This window comes from Heteronotia binoei, chromosome 13 (assembly GCF_032191835.1).
Source record: "Heteronotia binoei isolate CCM8104 ecotype False Entrance Well chromosome 13, APGP_CSIRO_Hbin_v1, whole genome shotgun sequence".
NCBI classification, from domain to species: Eukaryota; Metazoa; Chordata; class Lepidosauria; order Squamata; family Gekkonidae; genus Heteronotia; species Heteronotia binoei.
This window is the reverse complement of record NC_083235.1, coordinates 8,908,131-8,929,851: the sequence shown is the minus strand read 5'-3', so window position 1 is coordinate 8,929,851 and position 21,721 is coordinate 8,908,131. Positions and strand designations below refer to the sequence as shown.

Sequence of the window (21,721 nt, the reverse complement as noted above, 5' to 3'; positions counted from 1 at the left end):
GGTTCGTCCCGCGTGATACGGAAGAGGTCTGCTGCCTTTGTAAGAGGATATTTAAAGCAGAACATGGGAGTAGAAGTCATAAGGCACTCGGTGCTTCGTTTTCCGCAGTGAGCAGTTAGATAGTATCGCTAAGTCAAGGCTGGTTAATTTAATGGCAGGAAAGCCTTTCAGGGAAAGATCAAGGGCGGGACTTCATGGGCTCTGCAGGCATTTGAATGTCAAAAGGCTCAAGGCAACCATAGGATTGACTAGACACAGAAGGGGGATTAATCTACTGTCTTTTCTCTGTTTAGCAATTAACAGTGGACAATTTGAAAGGCTGTACCCCTGAAGGTTTACAAGATTATGCATGGGACAGAGAAGGCAGAGAAAGACCTACTTTTCTCCCTTTCTCACAATACGAGAACTCGTGGGCACTCAAATGAAATTGCTCAGCAGTCAGGTTAGAATGGATCAAAGGAAGTCCTTCTTCAACCAAAGGGTGGTTAACACGTGGAATTCACTGCCACAGGAGGTGGCCGCGGCTACAGGCATCGCCAGTTTCAAGAGAGGACTGGATCAACATATGGAGCAGAGGTCCATCAGTGGCTATTAGCCACAGTGTATTGTTGGAACTCTCTGTCTGGGGCAAGTGATGCTCTGTATTCTTGGTGCTTGGGAGGGGCAACAGTGGGAGGACGTCTGGTGTCCTGGATCCACTGATGGACCTGATGGCACCTGGGTTTTTTGGCCACTGTGTGACACAGAGTGTTGGACTGGATGGGCCATTGGCCTGATCCAACATGGCTTTTCTCTTGTTCTTATGAAGCTAGCTAGTGCAGTACACCAGCAGAGCAAACCTACGTAGAATTCTTGCCGTCTCAGCCCACTGGCTGGAGTAAGGGCATAGGATTGCCCTGCAACCTGCACCCCATTTGACCAATTTTGCCTCTAGTTTATCAACTGACGTCTTTTGGCAGGGGTGTGTGTGTGTGTGTGTGTGTGTAATGGCCCTGTTCATTCCCTCTGTCAGCAAACTTTTCCTTATAGCCACAAGAACACGTGCAGCTCTTGAAAATAAAGGCATTTCTCTCTTGAAATCGCTTCTCCAACTCAAGCCAGCCAACGGCTTGGAGAACGCATTTAAAGTTGTTTACTTCCCCCCTCTCCTTCCCTTTGCCCTCCGCCATCTAGTTCCCTTCCTTCCAGCTCTCAAACATCTGACATTTTGTGTCTTGCGGCCCTCAAAAATCTGACATTCTTGCCTTGCGGCTCTCGGACATCTGATGTTCGTTCTGTGTGGCTCTTACGGTAAGCAGGTTAGGCCACTCTTGTTCTACAGGGTTTTAAGCACAGCTGACCTGGCTAGCCTGATCTTGTCAGAGCTCGGAAGCGAAGCAGGGTCGGCCCTGGTTAGTGCTCAGGTGGGAGACCATCAAGGAAGCCCAGCGTTGCTATGGAGAGGCAGGCAATGGCCCAGCACATCTGAACGTTTCATGCCTTGAAAGCTCCATAGGCCTGGGGTTGCTTTGTGTCAGCTGATGTGATGGTGCATGATTTTTATTATTATAATACATGTGCCTCTTAATTGCGTAGTTCCCCAATTACTGTTTGCCCCCAAAATTACTTTGGGCAGGGCTTTTTTTGTAGCATATTAGGTCACACACCTCTGATGCAGCCAATCCTCCTGGAGCTTACTGTAGGCCCTGTACAAAGAGCCCTGTAAGCTCTCGGAGGATTGGCTACATCAGGGAGGTGTGGCCTAATAGGCAAAGGAGTTTCTGCTAGAATTCCACCCCTGGGCCACACACCCCTGATGTAGCCAATCCTCCTGGAGCTTACCATAGGCCCTGTAAGCTCTCGGAGGATTGGCTACATCAGGGAGGTGTGGCCTAATATACAAAGGAGTTCCTGCTACCAAAAAAAGCCCTGGTTGGGGTTATGTATATGCACATGCGTGGTACTTAACACCAGGTTCCATTAGAAGAAGAAGACTGCAGATTTATACAGTCCCTTCTCTCTGAATCAGAGACTCACAGCGGCTTACAATCTCCTATATCTTCTCCCCTCAAAACAGGCACGCTGTGAGGTTGGTGGGGCTGAGAGGCCTCTCGCAGCAGCTGCCCTTTCAAGGACCACCTCTGCGAGAGCTCTGGCTGACCCAAGGCCATTCCAGCAGGTGCAGGTGGAGGAGTGGGGAATCAAACCCTGTGAAGTGGGTGGGGCTGGAGAGAGCTCTCCCAGCAGCTGCCCTTTCAAGGACAACCTCTGCCAGAGCTATGGCTGACCCAAGGCCATTCCAGCAGGTGCAGGTGGAGGAGTGGGGAATACATGACATGATAGAAGTTTACAAGATAATGCATGGGATGGAGAAAGTAGAGAAAGAAGTACTTTTCTCCCTTTCTCACAATACAAGAACTCGTGGGCATTCGATGAAATTGCTGAGCAGACAGGTTAAAACGGATAAAAGGAAGTACTTTTTCACCCAAAGGGTGATTAACATGTGGAATTCACTGCCACAGGAGGTGGTGGCGTCCACAAGCATAGCCACCTTCAAGAAGGGGTTAGATAAAAATATGGAGCAGAGGTCCATCAGTGGCTATTAGCCACAGTGTGTGTGTGTGTGTGTGTGTGTATATATATATATATATATATATATATATATATATATATATTTGGCCGCTGTGTGACACAGAATGTTGGACTGGATGGGCCATTGGCCTGATCTAACATGGCTTCTCTTATGTTCTTATGTTCTTATGGTTCTCCCAGATAAGAGTCCACACACTTAACCACTACACCAAACTGGCTCTCAGAGACCTCACAGCTATTAGCCTCAGAGGCCAATAGGTTAAACCCCCATTTTTTTGTTCCCTGCCACGTGGATCCTGAGCTGTGGCCAAGCGATTTTATCCCCTCAGACTGCCGACCCGATGCACCTGATGCCGGAGGAGTTAACGCCCGCGGCTTGGTTCTTTTGTATAAGGTTTGACATTCCCTGCGTAACTTGACAGTGTTGACTCGCATATTACTACACAGAAGCTGAATTAAAGAACAATGTTGATAGAGTTGCTGGAACGTCGGTGTGTTCCTGGAAAGCAAACCTGACATCTCGCGGCGTGTCTTTAACATGGTTTTCTTCCCGTTGCCTAACAAAAGCACCGCCCCACCTCGGTGATTCACCAAGGATTGGAAGTGCGTCAGCCACAGTGTCAGGAAGGAGGGCATGTGCCCTGTTGTTGGCCTTCCAGAGGAACTGGTTGGCCACCGTATGAGATGGGATGCTGGACTAGATGGACTCTCACTGGTCTGATCCAGCTGGGCTCTTCTGATGTCCTTAGCCTCAGTCTCTTTGCTCTGATGTTGGCCCTCCAGAGGAACTGGTTGGCCACTGTGTGAGACAGAAGCCTGGACTAGATGGACCCTTGGTGGTCTGATCTGGTTGCTCTTTGCTCTGATGGAACTGGAACTGGTTGCTCTTTGCTCTGATGTTGGCCCTCCAGAGGAACTGGTTGGCCACTGTGTGAGACAGAAGCCTGGACTAGATGGACCCTTGGTGGTCTGATCTGGTTGCTCTTTGCTCTGATGGAACTGGAACTGGTTGCTCTTTGCTCTGATGTTGGCCCTCCAGAGGAACTGGTTGGCCACTGTGTGAGACAGAAGGCTGGACTAGATGGACCCTCGGTGGTCTGATCTGGCAGGGTTCGTCTGATTTTTCTTAAGAATTGTTCTTTTAAGAATTACAGATTTTAGCAATGGTTCTACTAGAATCTGTATTTCCAAAAATCCCACTTTTCATTTAAACCTGAGTTACAGTGACTCCAGGAAGGCATTTTTCAGGGCAAGTGAGAAGTAAAGGTGGTTTTGCCTTCTCCTGCAGAGTCTTCCTTGATGGTCTCTCATCCAAGTACTGACCCTGCTTAGTTTCCAACTTATGGAGAGCCCTGCAAGGGGCTTTCAAGGCAAGCGAGAAGCAGAGCTGGTTTGCCATCACCTTCCACTGCAGAGTCTTCCTTGGTGGTCTCCCATCCAAGTACCAACCCTGCTTATTCCAACTTACGGAGACCCCTGCAAGGGGCTTTCAAGACAACTGAGAGCAGAGGTGGCCTGCCGTTGCCTTCCTCCGCAGAGTCTTCCTTCCTTCAAAGCATCAACCCTGCTTAGCTTCTGAGATCTGGCTACACCACACCACCTTTCCTCCCCCAAATGCCAGAGGAGACCAAAAGGACAAATAAGTGGATTCTAGGTAGCTTGAATCCACTGTTGAACAACTCTTACTGCAAAAAAGTTTTTTTCTTAATATCCAGTTGGTACCTTCCCGCCCTTAATTTAAACCCATTATTGGGAGTACTATCCACAAAATAATGTTAATTCAGTCCCCCAGGAAAGTGGGCTTTTCCAAGGAGCATTGGTTTTGCTGCAACAGACGAACCCAGCATTCTTTCTGAAAGCACAGATGGACAGTTTGATACAGGACTTTTTGAAACAGGAAGTTAGGATGGTGCAGTGGTTTGTGATTGGAGCAAGGGCCACAAAACACTCGTGCATTTGCTTTGTGTCACTGCCGCAACTTCTCGTTACTTGACAGAGAAAGGGGTTTCCACATCCTAGGATTGTTTCCTTCCTCTTTGAAAAACTGGTGTAAACGCCGTAGTGTTGTCAACCTCCCACTATTACAACTGATCTCCAGGTGACGGGATTACACAGGAGAAAACGGCTGCTTTGGAACATGGACTCTACGTAAGGTTGCAGGCAATGTTCCCTCTAAGCTGTTAGTGTGAGCTAGCTCACAGATTTTTAGTCTCCAGCTCATACATTTTTGTCTTAGCTCAGGAAGGATGATCCCAGAGCCCAATAATTTATGCACTAGCTCACAACTTTAATGCCAGGAGCTCACAAAGTAGAATGCTCACAAGACACTGCAGCTTAGAGGGAACATTGTTTACAGGATGTCCTCTTTTTAGAGCAGGGGTATCAAACATATGGCCCAAGGGACAGAACTGGTCCAGAGCTCTTACCTGGCCCACAAGCAACTGAACTGGTAGGTATGGAAATATAAGGTACTCTTCACCTTTTATGGTATCCGTGGCGCAGAGTGTTAAATCTGCAGTACTGCAGTCCTAAGCTCTGCTCATGACTTGAGATCGATCTCCGGTGGAAGCTGGGTTTTCAGGTAGGCGGCTCAAGGTTGACTCAGCCTTCCATCCTTCCGAGGTCGGTCAAATGAGTACCCAGCTTGCTGGGGGGGGGGGAGCGTAGATGACTGGGGAAGGCAATGGCAAACCACCCCATAAAAAGTCTGCCGTGAAAACATTGTGAAAGCAACGTCACCCCAGAGTGGGAAACGACTGGTGCTTGCACAGGGGACCTTTCCTTTTTCTTTGGGTGGGTGGGGGGGGGGACTTCTTGCATATGATTAAATATGCTTATTGGGGCTTTTGTGTGACATCAATTGCATTAACGGCTAGGAATCAATTTTTTTTGTGTGTAATGAGTTATGTAAAACAATATCATTGATTGGGTTTGCCTTTGTCCTTTATAAAGTTTATATCTCCAGTACCTGGGATTTTATTTTATGGGACACATGGCCCAGCCTGACAAAGTGCCATCCATGACAGATCTGGCCCTTGTAACAAATAAGTTTGATACATCTGTTTTAGAGGATATGCTCTCTCTGGTTCTCTTTCAGGCTCTTCAATAAAAACTGATGAAAATATCCTCTCTTTGGGTTGGAAGGGCGAGGAATTTTTCTAGTTAGTAGCAATTATTAGCAATTTAAAATGAGATTTGCCATAGTGATCGCTTGTCTGAAATAGTCAGCTGGGACTACCTTTGCAGAGTTTTCCTTCGTGGTCTCCCATCCACTTTTTTGCTTAACTATGGCGGGAGTGGCCAACGGCAGCTCTCCAGATGTTTTTTTGCCTACAACTCCCATCAGCCCCAGCCATTGGCCATGCTGGCTGGGGCTGATGGGAGTTGTAGGCAAAAAAACATCTGGAGAGCTACCGTTGGCCACCCCTGAACGATGGCATTAATATATCCCACTGAAGCTTCTTCCCTCCCCCAAGCCCCGCCCTCCTTAGGCTCCACCCTTAAATCTCCAGGTATTTCCCAACCAGGAGCAGGCAACCCTACTGTGGAGTGGGGGAGTGGGGGTTGAAATGGGCAAGCAGAAGCAGGCAGTTTGCAGTTAGCGTGCAGCCTTCCTGATTTTCATGGCTATTCTCTTGTGGGATTTATTCGAGTAGGGCATGAGTTTGTCAGCTGAGCTAGGAAAAAGCCATTTATACCCATTAACTCTAAATTAAGGTTAATTTAGCTCTGGTGGAAATGAGTTTGCAAAATGCACTGATTTTTGCTACAGTAAACCCAGGGGTTTTATTTGGCCCCCCAGTGAGAAGGGAGCACTCCCTGGAGAAGATCCTGATGCTGGGAAAGACAGAAGGCAAAAGAAGGGGACGGCAAAAGAGGAGACAGCTGGACAGCGTTACTGATGTAACCAACACAAATTTGAGCAGACTTCGGAGGATGGTGGAAGACAGGAGGGCCTGGTGTGACTTGGGCCATGGGGTCGCAAAGAGTCGGACTCGACTGTGCGACTGAACAACAACAAAACCCAGGGGTTGTTTTGTAGAAAAATAGGTGGTGGAACTCATCCAGGGATTGTTATGCAGCTGCACCTTCTATTCAATGGACAAGGTGGGGAGGAGGAGGGGGAACCCTCGGAAAGGTTCAGGAGCTGTGCTCCTGTGAGCTCCTGCTGAATCCGAGGCCTGAGTCAACCTAAGTGGTAACCAGTGTTCCCTCTAAGCTGAGTTAGCGTGAGCTAGCTCACAGATATTTAGCCTCCATCTCATATATTTCTGCCTTAGCTCAGAACGGATGACCCCAGAGCACAATAATTGACGCAGGAGCTCACCACTTTCATGCCAGTCGCTTACAAAGTAGAACTTTTGCTCACAAGATTCTGCAGCTTAGAGGGAACATTGGTGGTAACCTCTCAGAAAGTCTGCTGAGGTTTGAAAGGGGGGCCTGGATGAATCCCCCCTTCTTCATGCATGCAGCCAGCTATGGCTGCTAACTTTCAGGTAGGGGCAAGAGATCTCCTGGGGTTGCAAAATACATGGGTATTGGGGGGGAGGAAGGGGGGAGTCTAGTAGGGTTGCCAAGTCCCTCTTGGCCAATGGCAGGGGATGGGAGGCAAGGTTGCCAGCTCCAGGCTGGGAAACACCTGGAGATTTTGGGGTGGAGCCTGGGGAGGGCAGGGACCTCAGTGGGGTACAGTACCACAGAGTCCCCCCTCCAAAGCAGCCATCTTTTCCAGGGAAACTGATCTCTGTAGTCTGGAGAGGAGTTGAAATTCCTGGGGATCCCCAGGTCCTACCTGGAGGCTGGCATCCCTGAACCTCAGGGGGGTCTAATGCCAGAGATTCCCCCCCCCCCCTTCCAAAGCAGTCATTTCCTCCAGGAGAAATGATCTCTGTAGTCTGGAGAGGAGCTGGAATTCCGGGGGATCTCCAGGTCTCACCTGGAGGCTGGCATCCCTGAACCTCAGTGGGGCGCAAGGCCACAGAGTCCTCCCTCCAAAGCAGTCATTTTCTCCAGGGGAACTGATCTCTGTAATCTGAAGAGGAGCTGGAATTTTGGGGGATCCCCAGGTCTGACCTGGAGGTTGGCATCCCTGTCTTTTAAAGGAGAGTGACTTCAGTGGGGCACAATGCCAGAGAGTCCCGCTTCCAAAGCAGCTAGTTTCTCCAGAGGAACTGGTCTCCAGGGATGTACTGTTGTCTGTTCTGGGAGGTCAGTGGGAAGTTGGGAACCCCATGGGTCAAAAGTGTTCCAGAATTACAATTCCCTGCTCTTTGCAGATGCGTAGCTGTGCTAGTCTGTAGCAGCAAAATTTCACAGAAGACCAGGCGGGGTGGGGGTGGGTGGCACGCCATAGATCCACAAAATATATTTCTGCACAAATCCTGTTAGCCCAAGGGGTGGCCAAACTTGCTTAACGTAAGAGCCGCATAGAATAAACGTCAGATGTTTGAGTGCTGTAAGATTGATTAAAGGAAGGAGATGATAGATAGATAGATAGATAGATAGATAGATAGATAGATAGATAGATAGATAGATAGATAGATAAGGTAAAGGTCATCCTCTGTGCAAGCATCAGTTGTTTCTGACTCTGGGGTGACATCGCATCCTGACGTTTTCATGGCAGACTTTTTACGGGTTGGTTTGCCATTGCCTTTCCCAGTCATCTACACTTTCCCCCCAGCAAGCTGGGGACTCATTTGACCAATCTCGGAAGGATGGAAGGCTGAGTCAACCTGGAGCTGGCTATCTGAACCAGCTTCCACCAGGAATCGAACTCAGGTTGTGAGCAGAGCTTAGGACTGCAGTACTGCAGCCTTACCACTCTGCACCACATGGCAGATAGACAGATAGATAGGGAAAGGAGAGGTGGAAAGAAAGCAACTTTAAATGCATTCTCCAAGTTGCCAGCCAATGGGGCAGTGGGGGTTTCTAGAGCCACACAATTTGTATGAAAAAGCCACATGTGGCTCCTGAGTCACAGTTTTGCCCCCTCTGTGTTAGTCTAATTGGATTCCCCTTTTCTCTTTCTTTTTCCACTGTATGGTCACTTTGGATCTGTTGGAGAATAGCATCATTTCTTACTCCATGGAGGAAACACACATATTATTATATATACATAAAATCCAGTATTTAAAAGCCTCCCTCACCTCGCTTAGATGTGAGAGGGCAGGACTATGAGGCCGTACTTAAAGCCCGTCGCAGAAGATTCGCTTCCCCCCAAAAAGCTGAATTCTTATTGGCTCGCACCCGTGCCCTTCAGCGCGTATCCCTGCCTTTCTCCCCATGACCGTTAGAAAAACCAGTAAAGAGGAGTGGCCTGGAGAACAAGGGGGTGGAGCCAGAGGCCTTCCGTTAACTCGAAGGCAAAGTTCATGGGCGTGGTCTACTGAGAAGTCGGGCGCGGCCTCGGGAGGCGTATCCCACCAACTTCCTTGACCTATTGGAAACGACTGTGACCCGTTTGGCGTAACAACCGACCAATAAGAACCGCCGCGCGCCAAACCGGGGTTCCCGAAGCGACCAATGAAGAGTCGACTCCTCTGTCAATCAGCCGTAATGGACAGGGCAGGCTCCCGTTTAGGCGCGCGAGGAATTTCAAACGTCCGGGGAGGGCGAAAAAGGAGCGGGGCTTATAAAAGGGGGAGGGACCGAGGCGCGTGAATCAGACGCCGCCGCCTTTGGGGCTGCCTGGCGCGGTCGCGGCTTGGCGGATAACGGCCCTCTCGCCGCCGAGACGTAGGGCTAGAAATAAGTTTGCGGCGAACTTCTTTTCTCGGTCTCTGATTGGAGCAGGCGGGCCACGCCCCGTCTCTGAGGTGAGGCCGAGACCTTCCTGCAAGGGGGGAGGGGTGGAAAGCGAAACTCGGGCCGTGGGAGCCCTCGAGGTCCTCTAGTCTGACCCCCGCGCTTTTCCATAGCCGGAACTCCAGCGCGGGCCGGTCAAGCCAGGGTTGTCTGTGTCGGCCTGACGTCTGGGAAGGCTTGGGTCTGGATTAGGGTTGCCAAGTCCGATTCAAGAAATATCTGGGGACTTTGGGGGTGGAGCCAGGAGACTTGGGGAGGGGGGTGGAGCCAGGAGCAAGGCTGTGACAAGCATAATTGAACTCGAAAGGCAGTTCTGGCCATCACATTTAAGGGGACCGCACATCTTTTCGATGTCTTCCCTCTTTTGGAAATAATGAAAGATGGGGGCACCTTCTTTTGGGCTCATAGAATTGGGCCCGCTGGTCGAATTCTTTTTAAACTCGGAGGGTATTTTGGAGAGAGGCCCTGGATGCTATGCTGAAAATTTGGTGCTTCTACCTCAAAAGACAATTCTAGAGCCCCAGGTACCCGCAGATCTATTCTTCATTGTGCCCTATGGGGATCGATCTCCATAGAGAATAATGGAGCGCCCAGCAGACATCCCCCCCACACTTTCTGATGACCCTGAAATGGGGGGAGGGCCTCCAAACCCGAGATTGGCAACCCTAGTCTGGATCTCTGGTGGACCATAAAGTTTCCTTGTGGCCGGGTTAGCTGCCCTCTCTTAGCTGTGCCTACCTTGTAGGGTGGTTGTGAGAACAAAACGGGGGAGGGAGGGAATGTGCTTGCAGTCTTGAATGCATTGGAGCAGGGGTGACCAAACTTGCTTAACGTAAGAGCCGCAGAGAATAAACGTCAGATGTTTGAGAGCCAGAAGGAAAGAAATAGATGGGGGAGGTGGAGGTGGAAAGAAAGCTACTTTAACTTTAAATGCATTCTCCAAGCCGCCAGCTGTGATTTAAAGAGACAAATGCCTTCTGCAAGCTGGTTAAGAGTGCAGTGAGGGCTTAGAGAGCCACACAATGTGAGGGCTTAGAGAGCCACATATGTGTGAAAGAGCCACATGTGGCTCCCAAGCTGCAGTTTGGCCACCCCTGTATTAGAGGAAAGGCAGGGTCAAAAATCTGGAATTACTGAACCTGGGTGAGTTATTCTAGAGTGGGGATGGCCAAAATTGCTTAACATAAGAGCCATATAGAAAAAACGTCAGATGCTTGAGAGCTGCAAGACAGGAAAGAAGGAAGGAAATAGATTGGGGAACAGGGAGGGAGGGAGAGGAAGGCAAGCAGGCAAACAGCTGGGGGAGGGAGAGGTGGAAAGAAAGCAACTGTAACTTGAAATGCATTCGCCAGGCTGCTGGCTGGCTTGGCTGGGAGGAGTGATTTAAAGAGACAAATCCTTTATTCAGGCTGGCGGACAGGGCAGTGAGGGCTTCGAGAGCCATACAACAAGTGCGAAAGAACCACATGTGGTTCCCGAGCCACAGTGGGGCCACCCCTGTTCTAGAGTGTGTTCTGCTTTGACCTGGTGTGGTTTGACCCAGGGGATGAAAGGGTAAGGTAGGGATTGTTTGTGTTTGCTGAAGGATTGAGAGGCTTGGGTCCAGTAACAACCCCTGTTGTGGTGACCTGGCCCTACCTCGTAGGGTTGTTGTGAGCCCAAAATGGAGAAGGGGGGAATTGCTGCATTGTATGCATTGGTGGAAAGCTGGGGTGTCAAAACTGCATGCAAAGTTTACACCTGGAAAAACTGAAGCTGGTTGAGTTATTCTCAGGTGCCTTCTGATTTGCCCCAATGTGGTTTGACCCTGGGGGTATTAAATTGGGGGTGGTTGCTAGAAGATTGTGATCAGGTGATACTATTCTGTCTGACTTCCCTGGGGTCATGGCCTTGGCTGCTTCTTAGCAGCCTTGGAATGCAGCCCTTCTCTCCCACCACCTTGCCTGTGTTTGCTGTTTCGTTTGGGGCCTACTCCTTTGGCCGAAGACCTGCGTCCGGGCTGTGCCCTTTCTGTCTTCAGGTGAAGGCTGAGCAGTCTTTCACCTGCCCAGAAGAAGCATATTTTGGCTCAGCCACATTCCTGAGATGTCGGGGCCTCCATTAAATAAAAATATTTCCTCCACACACAGGAGTTTTCAGTTCCTGATGAGGCCGAGCAACTGTTTGCCTCTCTGCTCCTTGCACCTAATTGGCAGGTCGGTCACTGAAGCAGCATGTCCTGGGTTCAAGTCAGTGCCAGATTAAACCCTATGGAAGCCACTAGGCAGTCGAAATCTTGGGGGGGCCCTCACGAATTAGCTCACGCTGCCATCCACTGCAGCCTGTAGGCACCTTCCTAAAAGCCCTTTGACAAAGCTGTAAGGGAGAGGCAGAGAGAGGCAAACGTGGCGACGATGCCAGCAGCAACCGTACTAGGCAAGTTGAGCAAACAGTGGCTCAGTTGCTGGCTATGAGTGCAGGCTGGGAGGGCTGCAAGCAGGGGGGAAACTGGGGAGGGAAAACCAGCCTGGGGCCCCTAAAGGTGTGGGGGCCCATAGACCAGTGCCTGCTTGGCCTAACTGTTAAGAAGAAGAAGAAGAAGAATTGCAGATTTATACCCCACCCTTCTCTCTGAATCAGAGACTCAGAGTGGCTTCCAATCTCCTTTATCTTCTTCCACCACAACAGACACCCTGTGAGGTGGTTAGGACTGAGAGGGCTCCCACAGCAGCTGCCCTTTCAAGGACAACCTCTGCCAGAAGACGAAGATGATGATATTGGATTTATATCCCACCCTCCACTCCAAAGAGTCTCAGAGCGGCTCACAGTCTCCTTTACCTTCCTCCCCCACAACAGACACCTTGTGAGGTGGGTGGGACTGAGAGGGCTCCCACAGCAGCTGCCCTTTCAAGGACAACCTCTGCCAGAGCTATGGCTGACCCAAGGCCATTCCGGCAGGTGCAAGTGGAGGAGTGGGGAATCAAACCCGGTTCTCCCAGATAAGAGTCCACGCACTTAACCACTACACCAAACTGGCTCTCTGTGGCTGACCCAGGGGTGGGGAACAGTGGGTCTCCAGCTGTTTTTTTTTTTTTGCCTGCAACTCCCATCAGCCCCAGCCATTGGCCACGCTGGCTGGGGCTGATGGGAGTTGTAGGCAAAAAAAACATCTGGAGAGCCACTGTTCCCCACCCCTGGGTTAACCTAAGGCCATTCCAGCAGGTGCAAGTGGAGGAGTGGGGAATCATACGAGAAGCCATGTTGGATCAGGCCAATGGCCCATCCATTCCAGCACTCTGTGTCACATAAGAACATACGAGAAGCCATACGAGAATCAAACCGGGTTCCCCCAGATAAGAGTCGGCACGCTTAACCACTGCACCAAACCGGCTCTCCAGCTCTGGTTCAAGTGTACTTCCTCAGTGCAAGCTGGGTTTGGACTTTCTGCCGTGTGACTCTGCACTTGCCTCTTGGAGGTGGCGCAGCTGTTGCGTCGTTCTGAGGAAGCGGTACTAGTCTTTGCTTGCATCTCAGCACTTCTGCTCAAAGCGGAAGTCTTTTTCTGGCTTTTCTCCAGGCGGCAGCATCTCTTCCCCCTCTCCACCCCACCCCTACTTTCCAAAGCGGACCGTAACCTTATTAATCACTAGGGTGACATAAGCCTGTTTGCCACAGCAGTTGAAGAGAGTTCTCATCTTTGCATCCTTTGGATGTGGTGAGGAGTTTTGTGTCTCCCTCGGCGTGGCAGAGGCCGTGGTTTTGTGGTCAAGCATCTTGCTTGACACGTGGATGGCCCCAGGTTCTATCCCCGGCATCTCCAGTGGAAAGGTGCCAGACCTTTGGTGATGTGAAAGGCCCCTGTCTGAGACCTTGGAGAGCTGCTGTCAGTCTGAGTAGACCAGGGGTGTCAAACTCGTTTGTTACATGGGCCGGATCTGACATAAGTGAGACCTTGTCGGGCCAGGCCGTGTATGTTATAAATTGTAATGCCAGGTAGCAGAGACATAAACTTTGCACTCGTTGACCTTAATGGTGCTTTCTTTGTATTTCTCCTGTGCTTGCCTTCTTTCCCCAGGGGACCACAAGGAGGAGGAGCCTCAACCAGTAGAAAGGAGAGAGACTTGGCTCGGCTCCTGCCTTCCTTCCCCAGGGGACCACAAGGAGGAGGCGCCTCAGCCGGTAGAAAGGAGAGAGACTTGGCTCAGCTAGACTGTGCAGTTGAGAGATGCTATCCCTCCCTCCCCAAGGGAGGAGCCTCAGCCAATGGAGAAAATAGAGGTTTTGCTCTGTAGCTCCTGCGTGATTGAGCAAGCCTGGCAAAGCAAGCCGTGATACAGAAGGAAGCAAGAGAGAGGGAGAAGGTAGCAGACGACAGCCAGTCGCTCGGGGGCCTGATAGGAGCCCTCCGGGGGGCTGATTTGGCCCCCAGGCCGTATGTTTGACACCCCGGAGTAGGCAGTTACTGACTTGGATGGAGAAACGGCCTGATTCTTAGAAGGCAGCTTTGTGTGCTTCTGCGTGTTTCGTCGGAGAGGGCAGTCCTACCCAGGGATTTTCGCCGTGATAACGGGAAACTTGAGTATTTGTTTCTGGGGCTGGAATGTATGCTGAGGTGTGCACATTTTGGAGAGAACCCTCTCTTCTTCTTGTCGCTCACTTGCTGTTCCTGTTGGGATAAGGAAGCATTTTTAAAAAGATTAAAAAAAAAATAAAAATAAAACATGGTTGATACATTAGCACTTGCTGGCCTTAATGGTGCTTTCTTTGTATCTCTCCCGTGTGATCCAGGGAACTGGGTAAAGGAAGCTCTGTCCGGTTCCTTCCCTCCCCAGGGGACCAGGAGGGGCAGGAGCCTCAGCCACCAGAAGGAAGAGAGGCTTGGCTCAGTAGCTGGGCTATGCGATTGAGAGAGCTGGCAAAGCAAGCTCTCCCTCTCCCCCGCTTCCTCCCCAAGGGAGGAGCCTCAGCCAGCAGAGAAAATAGAGGTTTTGCTCTGTAGCGCCTGTGCAATTGAGCAAGCCTGGCAATGCAAGCTGTTACGCAGAAGGAAGCAAGTGAGAGGGAGAAGGAAGCAGACGACAGCCAGTTGTTCGGGGGCCTGATAGGAGCCCTCCAGAGGCCTGATTTGGCCCCTGGGCTGCAAGTGTCTTAGGGCCTGATTTAGGGCCTTAAAGGCTAGTACCAGAACCTTGAACCTGATCTGGTGTTCAACCTGGTGCAGCTGGTGAAGCACTGATTGAATGTCAGCAGGGTTCCAGTAACAGAGGTCTTCAGGCATAGGGAAGAAGAAGACGGCAGATTTATACCTCTCTTCTCTCTGGATCGGAGTCTCAGAGGCTTACAATTTCCTTTCCCTTCCTCCTCCACAATGGACACCCTGTGAAGTCGGTGGGGCTGGAGAGCTCCCCCAGAAGCTGCCCTTTCAAGGACAGCTCTGCGAGAGCTATGGCCAACTCAAGGCCATTCCAGCAGGTGCAAGTGGAGGTGTGGGGAATCAAACCCGGTTCTCCCAGATAAGAGTTCGCACACTTCGCCACTACACCAAACTGGCTCTCAAATAAGGAAAGCAGGTCAAGGGGTCTCTGACCTTGTTGAGCCTGCAGCCTCTTTTGGAATTCTGTCACAGGGCGATGGGTGCAGTTCTAAAATGGCTGCTGTAGGAGGCGGAGCCAACTCTAGAGGAAGCCCAAGTGCAAGGAGGAGAGGAGTAATATATCACTGGGAAGGAAGAGCAAGAGAATATTGTCAACACCATGGTGGCCCAGCTGCTGCCAAAACAATGTTTTAATCTCATGGGGAATGAGATCTCCAATGGCCATTCAGGAGCACCAGGGGGCTCACTGCTCCTGAATGGCCCATGTTCTCAAAAACACTTGGCAAGTACCCACAGGTGCCATGTTGGAGACCCTTGCTGTAGACCAGGGCTGGCCTAACTGTGGCTCAGGAGCCACATGTGACTCTTTCACAAATATTGTGCAGCTCTTAAAGAACAAGATGATTTTGGATTTTTATCCTGCCCTGTACTCTGAATCTCAGAGTCTCAGAGCGGTCACAATCTCCTCGATCTTCCCTGTGAGGTAGATGGGGCTGAGAGTGCTTTTATAGCAGCTGCCCTTTTAAGGACAGTTTCTATGAAAGCTATGGCTGACCCAAGGCCATCTCAGCAGGTGCGAGCAGAGGAGTGGGGAATCAAACCCGGATAAGAGTCCGCGCACTTAACCACTACACCAAACTGGCTCTTAAAAGCCCCACTGCCCAGTCAGCCGGCTTGGAAAAGGCGTTTCTCTTTTTAACTCACTTCTCCTAGCCCAGCCGGCTGGCAACTTGGCGAATGCATTTAAAGTTAAAGTTGCTTTTGTTCTACCTCCTCCTCTCTCTAATCTATTTGCTTCCTTCCTCCCTCGCAGCTCTCAAACATCTGACGTTCATGCCTTGCGGCTCTCAAACATCCGATATTTAGTCTTTGTGGCTCTTATGTTAAGCAAGTTTGTCCATCCCAGCTGTAGACTATAGGATAAGGAGGCACCGACTTAAAACTGAGCACTTGTTCCTCTTTAAAAGTCTACCTTAACTGGCAAATGCCTTCTCCGTAAACTGAGTTCCAAATGGAAGGTGCTGGTTGCTAGTTTGCCAGCCTGTCCTTCATGACCTGCCCAATTAAATACGCAAGTTGAAAGCATGCGTAGCCCTCCTCGGACAGAGAGCGCGTCACTCTGACTTCAGGTCCTGCAGAGGGTGATGGTCATTCAGGTGTTTCATCTGTGTTCCATAAGAGGATTGGCCCAATCGGATCCAACCTTTCACTCCTAACAACTCGGGTCCCTATATCTCTTCAAGAGCCGCCTGCTTAACATAAGAGAAGCCATGTTGGATCAGGCCAAAGGCCCATCCAGTCCAACACTCTGTGCCACACAGTGGCCAAAAGTCCAGGTGCCGCCAGGAGATTAGAAGCCCTCCCACTGTTGCCCCTCCAAGCACCAAGAATACAGAGCATCACATGCCCCAGACAGAGAGTTCCATCAGTACCCCATGGCTAATAGCCACTGATAGACCTCTCCATGAATCTGTCATAAGAACATAAGAGAAGCCATGTTGGATCAGACCAGTGGCCCATCCAGTCCAACAATCTGTCATGCAGTGGCCAAAAAAACGAAGTGCCATCAGGAGGTCCACCAGTGGGGCCAGCACACTAGAAGCTCTCCCACTGCCCCCCTCCCAAGCACCAAGAATACAGAGCATCACTGCCCCAGACAGAGAGTTCCATCAGTACCCCCTGGCTAATAGCCACTGATAGACCTCTCCTCCATGAATCTGTCATAAGAACATAAGAGAAGCCCTGTTGGATCAGACCAGTGGCCCATCCAGTCCAACAATCTGTCATGCAGTGGCCAAAAAAACTAAGTGCCATCAGGAGGTCCACCAGTGGGGCCAGGACACTAGAAGCCCTCCCACTGCGCCCCCCTCCCAAGCACCAAGAATACAGAGCATCACTGCCCCAGACAGAGAGTTCCAACAATATCCTGTGGCTAATAGCCACTGATGGACCTCTGCTCCATATGTTGATCCAGTCCCCTCTTGAAGCTGTCTATGCTTGTAAGCCACCTCCTGTGGCAGTGAATCCCATGTGTTAATCACCCTTGGGGTGAAGAAGTCCTTCCTTTTATCCGTTTTAACCTGACTGCTCAGCAATTTCATTGAGTGCCCACAAGTACTTTTTTCTCTACCTTCTCTATCCCATGCATAATCTTGTAAACCTCTATCATGTCACCCCTTAGTAGATCTTTCTCCAAGCTAAAGAGCTCCAAGCGTTTTACCCTTTCTTCATCGGGAAAGTGTTCCACTCTAGTTGCCTTTTTCTGGACTTTTTCCAATGCTAGAATATCTTTTTTGAGGTTCGTGACCAGAATTGTACACTTCTTTGCCGTGTCCTCCAGTAGTCGGTCTCTCGTGTCCGCAGTCTCTCTGTCAGCTTCACAGGGCAAGGCCAAGAATGCAAGCAGAGGTGTGCTCCATGGCTCCTTCCAAGCCTCAAGCTTTTTTTCCTTCCAAATTTCTTCCAGGAGAAATCCAGGGCGCCTCTTTTCGGCTCTTTGTCTTACGGCCAGGGCTGAGAGAGGAAAGGGTGTGTTTGTGTCGTGCATACAATCAAGAGCTTCTCCCTTCCTGCGTCCACCTCTCACAGTGGCACTACTGTCCTCTTGTGTGGCTTTATTGTAGCCACCCATTTATACCATGCTGGAGGCAAAGGCAGACTGGAGAAACGAGGAACCAGGAGGCCGTTCTGGAACACAACAGCAGCTAGCTGGCACGGTTTGATCCGGCTGCTGCTCTCCCATCGTAAAAAAAAGTCTTAAAAACATGCAGTATATAATTAATGGGCTTTAAATGGCAATGCCTGTTGGGACCCGGGCCAGGACAGATTAACAGTGCGCTCCGAGCCAGGGTTGGATCCTTCTAAGCTGATGGAAGTGAGTTGGCCTAGAAGGGTATAACTGGGTTTAGGATTGCACTGTAAAGCTCCCGATGAGTAAATATTTTCTTTAGGCCTCGACTGTTTCTTTCACAGATGCGTCGCTGAACAACTCGTTCAGCTCTGAGGTTGGAGTTTGGCGACTCTGGGTTTGGAGGTGGAGCCAAGGGAGGGCAGGGTATCAGTGCCACAGAGCGCACCCTCCAAAGTAGCCATTTCCTCCAGGGGAACTGATCTCTGTTGTCTGGAGATCAGTTGTAATTCTGGGAGGTCTCTAGGCCCCTCCTGGAGGTTGGCAACCCTATCTGAGGTGCCAGCTCCCCAAAGGCTGCTGGCCAATGTGGACAGACACTTCTTGGAGTATTGCGCACTTTATCTGTATTAGTTTGCTGTGGTGGTGAAGTGCGTGGACTCTTATCTGGGGAAACTGGGTTTGATTCCCCCCCCCCCCTCCACTTGCGGCTGCTGGGTCAGCCACAGCTCTCGCAGAGCTGTCCTTGAAAGGGCAGCTTCTGTGGAGAGCTCACTCAGCCCCGCCCACCTCACAGGATGTCTGTTGTGGGGGAGGAAGGGAAAGGAGATTGTGAGCCACTCTGAGATTCGGAGTGGAGGCAAGATATAAATCCAGTGACATTGTCCTCTTCCTCCTCCTCTTCCATTATAATATATAATGGAATAATTATACAACTCACAGCCCGGTTGCTAACAGGCTGCAGACTGGTACTAGAATCATAGAGTTGGAAGGGACCTCCATCTAGTCCAACCCCCCTGCACAATGCAGGAAACTCACAAACACCTCCCCCTAAATTCACAGAATCTTCATCGCTGTCAGATGGCCATCTGGCCTCTGTTGAAAAACCTCCAAGGAAGGAGAGCCCACCACCTCCCGAGGAAGCCTGTTCCACTGAGGAACCGCTCTAACAGTCAGGAAGTTCTTTCTAATGTTAAGCTGGAAACTCTTCTGATTTACTTTCAACCCCTTGGTTCTGGTCCAACTTTCCGGGGCCACAGAAAACAATTCCACACCCTCCTCTCTAGGACAGCCCTTTGAGTCCTTGAAGATGGTGATCCTCTCAGCCGCCTCCTCTCCAGGCTAAACATCCCCAGCTCCTGCAACCTTTCTTCATACTGGTCCACGGACCGGGGGTTGGGGGCGACCGAACCACTTGAGGACTAACCAGGCACTGCCTCTGTGTCCCTTTCATCCGCCGGCTTTCACCCGTACCTCCTGGCTGACTCTTGCATGCTGTTTCACAGGGGTGGCATGCCGGCAGCCTCCATGGCCCAGGACCCGGCGAAGCTGCAAGCCGAGGTGGATCGGCTGACGGCCGAGCTGCGGAAGGCGACGCAGGAGAACGTCCAGGCGGCGCAATACGGGCTGGCCGTGCTGGAGGAGAACGGCGAGCTCAAGCAGCACTGCAGCGAGCTGGAAGGCCAGCTGGAGATGATGCGCTTGGAGGTGGCCCACATGAAGGAGGTGAGCGAAGCCGTTGGCCGTGCCCAGGGGTGGGATTCTAGCAGGGGCTCCTTTGCATATTAGGCCACACCCCCTGATGCAGCCAGTCCTCCAAGAGCTGACCGGGCTCTTTTTTGTAAGCTCTTGGAGGATTTGGCTGCACCAGAGGGGTGTGGCCTAATATGCAAAGGAGCGCCTGCTAGAATTCAAGCCCTGTCCGTGCCCATGGGCCAGGCTTGGGCGGTCTGTTCTCTGTTGGGGGAAGCTGAAGTGCAGGAACCCCCCCCCCCCTTCTCCACCAGGCTTGATAAGAGAGCGGAATGAAACTGACCAGGGCCCCGTTGTTTCAGAGAAATAGGGATAACTGTTCCAAAGTATCTATTATTTATCGAAAGACAACAATGTAGAAATTTCCAAACCTAAGATTCTAGTATGTAGCATGCAGAATCAGATACCTAAATAGAGTTCACTGCACTATAGTTTGATAGAGCAGGGGTCTCCAACTTCCGGTCTGTGGACCTGTACCGGTCTGTGGACTGTTGGCAGCTGGGCTGCATGAAAGCTGATCTCCCCCTCTCCCTCTCCCCCTTCCCCCTCTCTCTTCTCCCTCTCCCCCCTCTCTCCTCTTCCTCTCCCCCCTCTTTCCTCTCCCTCTCCCCTCTCTCTCCTCTCCCCCCTGTCTCCTCCCCCCTCTCTCTTCTCCCTCTCCCCCCTCTCTCCTCTCCCTTTCCCTCTCCCCCCCCAGTGTGGTGTGGTGGTTAACTGTGCAGACTCTTATCTGGGAGAACCGTGTTTGATTCCCCACTCCTCCATTTGCGGCTGCTGGAATGGCCTTGGGTCAGCCATAGCTCTGGCAGAGTTGTCCCTGAAAGGGCAGCTGCTGTGAGAGCTCTCTCAGCCCCACCCACCTCACAGGGTGTCTGTTGTGTCGGGAGAAGATATAGGAGATTGTAAGCCGCTCTGAGACTCTGATTCAGAGAGATGGGCGGGGTATAAATCTGCAGTCGTCTTCTTCTCCCCTCCCCGCCAAAATCAGTTTTCGCAAGCAGCTGCTTGCTTGAAGCGTCTCTGTATTTCAATAAACTATCTTAATCAAATCAAGGCATGTGTTGATAGTGGAGGACTCTCAGGACTTGATGGCTCTCCTTTCTGGGCCATGGTCTGGTTTAGCGTAAGGCTGCTTCCTACACGTCCATGTGTTTGTTGCCCCAGGCCTTGACGGAGTCCCACAGTGTTCACAAAAGGGCCGCGGCCGACGGGGAGAGCCGGGAAGAGCACTTTCTTCGAGAGGCGGCCTCCAAGGAGGCTCGCTTGAGCCAGTGCATTGAGGACCTCCACGGCGACGTGAGGCACCTGCGGTCCCAGCTGGAGAGCAAGGCTACGGAGAGCGAGCGCCTGGAGGCGGCTCTGCAGGACCTGAGGAAGGTAACCTGGCCCAGGCAGGGACCCGAGGGTGAGGAGTGTTGCACTGCATTGTGGGGGAACTTGCCCGTTCATGCCATATGGACTGTTCCCTAGCTGCTGCAAGCTCTGTCCCAGTTCAGGCAGACGCTGCAGCTTTGAAGTCAAGATATCCTGATTTGGCGACAAAGATGGCGAGGGGTCTGGAGTCCTGTGAAGAAAGGCTGAAGGAGCTGGGCATGTTTAGCCTGGAGAGGAGGCGGCTGAGAGGTGATAGGATCACCATCTTCAAGTCCTTGAAGGGCTGTCCTATAGAGGATGGTGTGGGATTGTTTTCTGTGGCCCCGGAAGGTAGGACCACAACCAACAGGTTGACATTAAATCAAAAGAGTTTCCGGCTCAACATTAGGATGAACTTCCTGACAGTTAGAGCGGTTCCTCAGTGGAACAGGCTTCCTCCTCGGGAGGTGGTGGGCTCTCCTTCCTTGGAGGTTTTTCAACAGAGGCTAGATGGCCCTCTGACAGCCATGAAGATCCTGTGAATTTAGGGGGAGGCGTTTGTGAGTTTAGAGCGGTTCCTCAGTGGAACAGGCTTCCTCCTCGGGAGGTGGTGGGCTCTCCTTCCTTGGAGGTTTTTCAACAGAGGCTAGATGGCCATCTGACAGCCATGAAGATCCTGTGAATTTAGGGGGAGGCGTTTGTGAGTTTAGAGCGGTTCCTCAGTGGAACAGGCTTCCTCAGGAGATGGTGGGCTCTCCTTCCTTGGAGGTTTTTCAACAGAGGCTAGGTGGCCATCTGACAGCAAATGCTGATCCTGGACTTAGGGAGAGGTATTTGTGAAGTTCCTGCATTGTGCAGGGAGTTGGACTAGATGACCCTGGGGGGTCTCTTCCAGCTTCATGATTCTAGGATTCTATCTATAATAGTAAAGAAAGCTTGGCTGTCCAGGCCCAAACTTCCCTGCTTGTGGACACATACCCAGTGCAAGAATAAAGCTGAAAACCGGAGCCCCAAAAATATCTGTGAGGCTTCTATTCTTG

At 51.1% G+C, this 21,721-nt stretch overlaps 1 protein-coding gene across 1 annotated transcript in view; it reads left to right on the top strand.

Moving 5' to 3' along the window:
• Positions 1 to 9,321: 9,321 nt before the first annotated feature.
• LOC132581837 (protein bicaudal D homolog 2-like) overlaps positions 9,322 to 21,721 on the top strand; it is a 32,237-nt gene continuing 19,837 nt past the window's right edge. Inside the window, exons 1-3 of the mRNA XM_060253253.1 lie at positions 9,322 to 9,386; positions 19,082 to 19,301; positions 20,493 to 20,705. Of these exons, the coding sequence (XP_060109236.1) occupies positions 19,089 to 19,301; positions 20,493 to 20,705 (426 nt within the window). The 5' untranslated portion in view covers positions 9,322 to 9,386; positions 19,082 to 19,088. The remainder of the gene's footprint in view (positions 9,387 to 19,081; positions 19,302 to 20,492; positions 20,706 to 21,721) is intronic.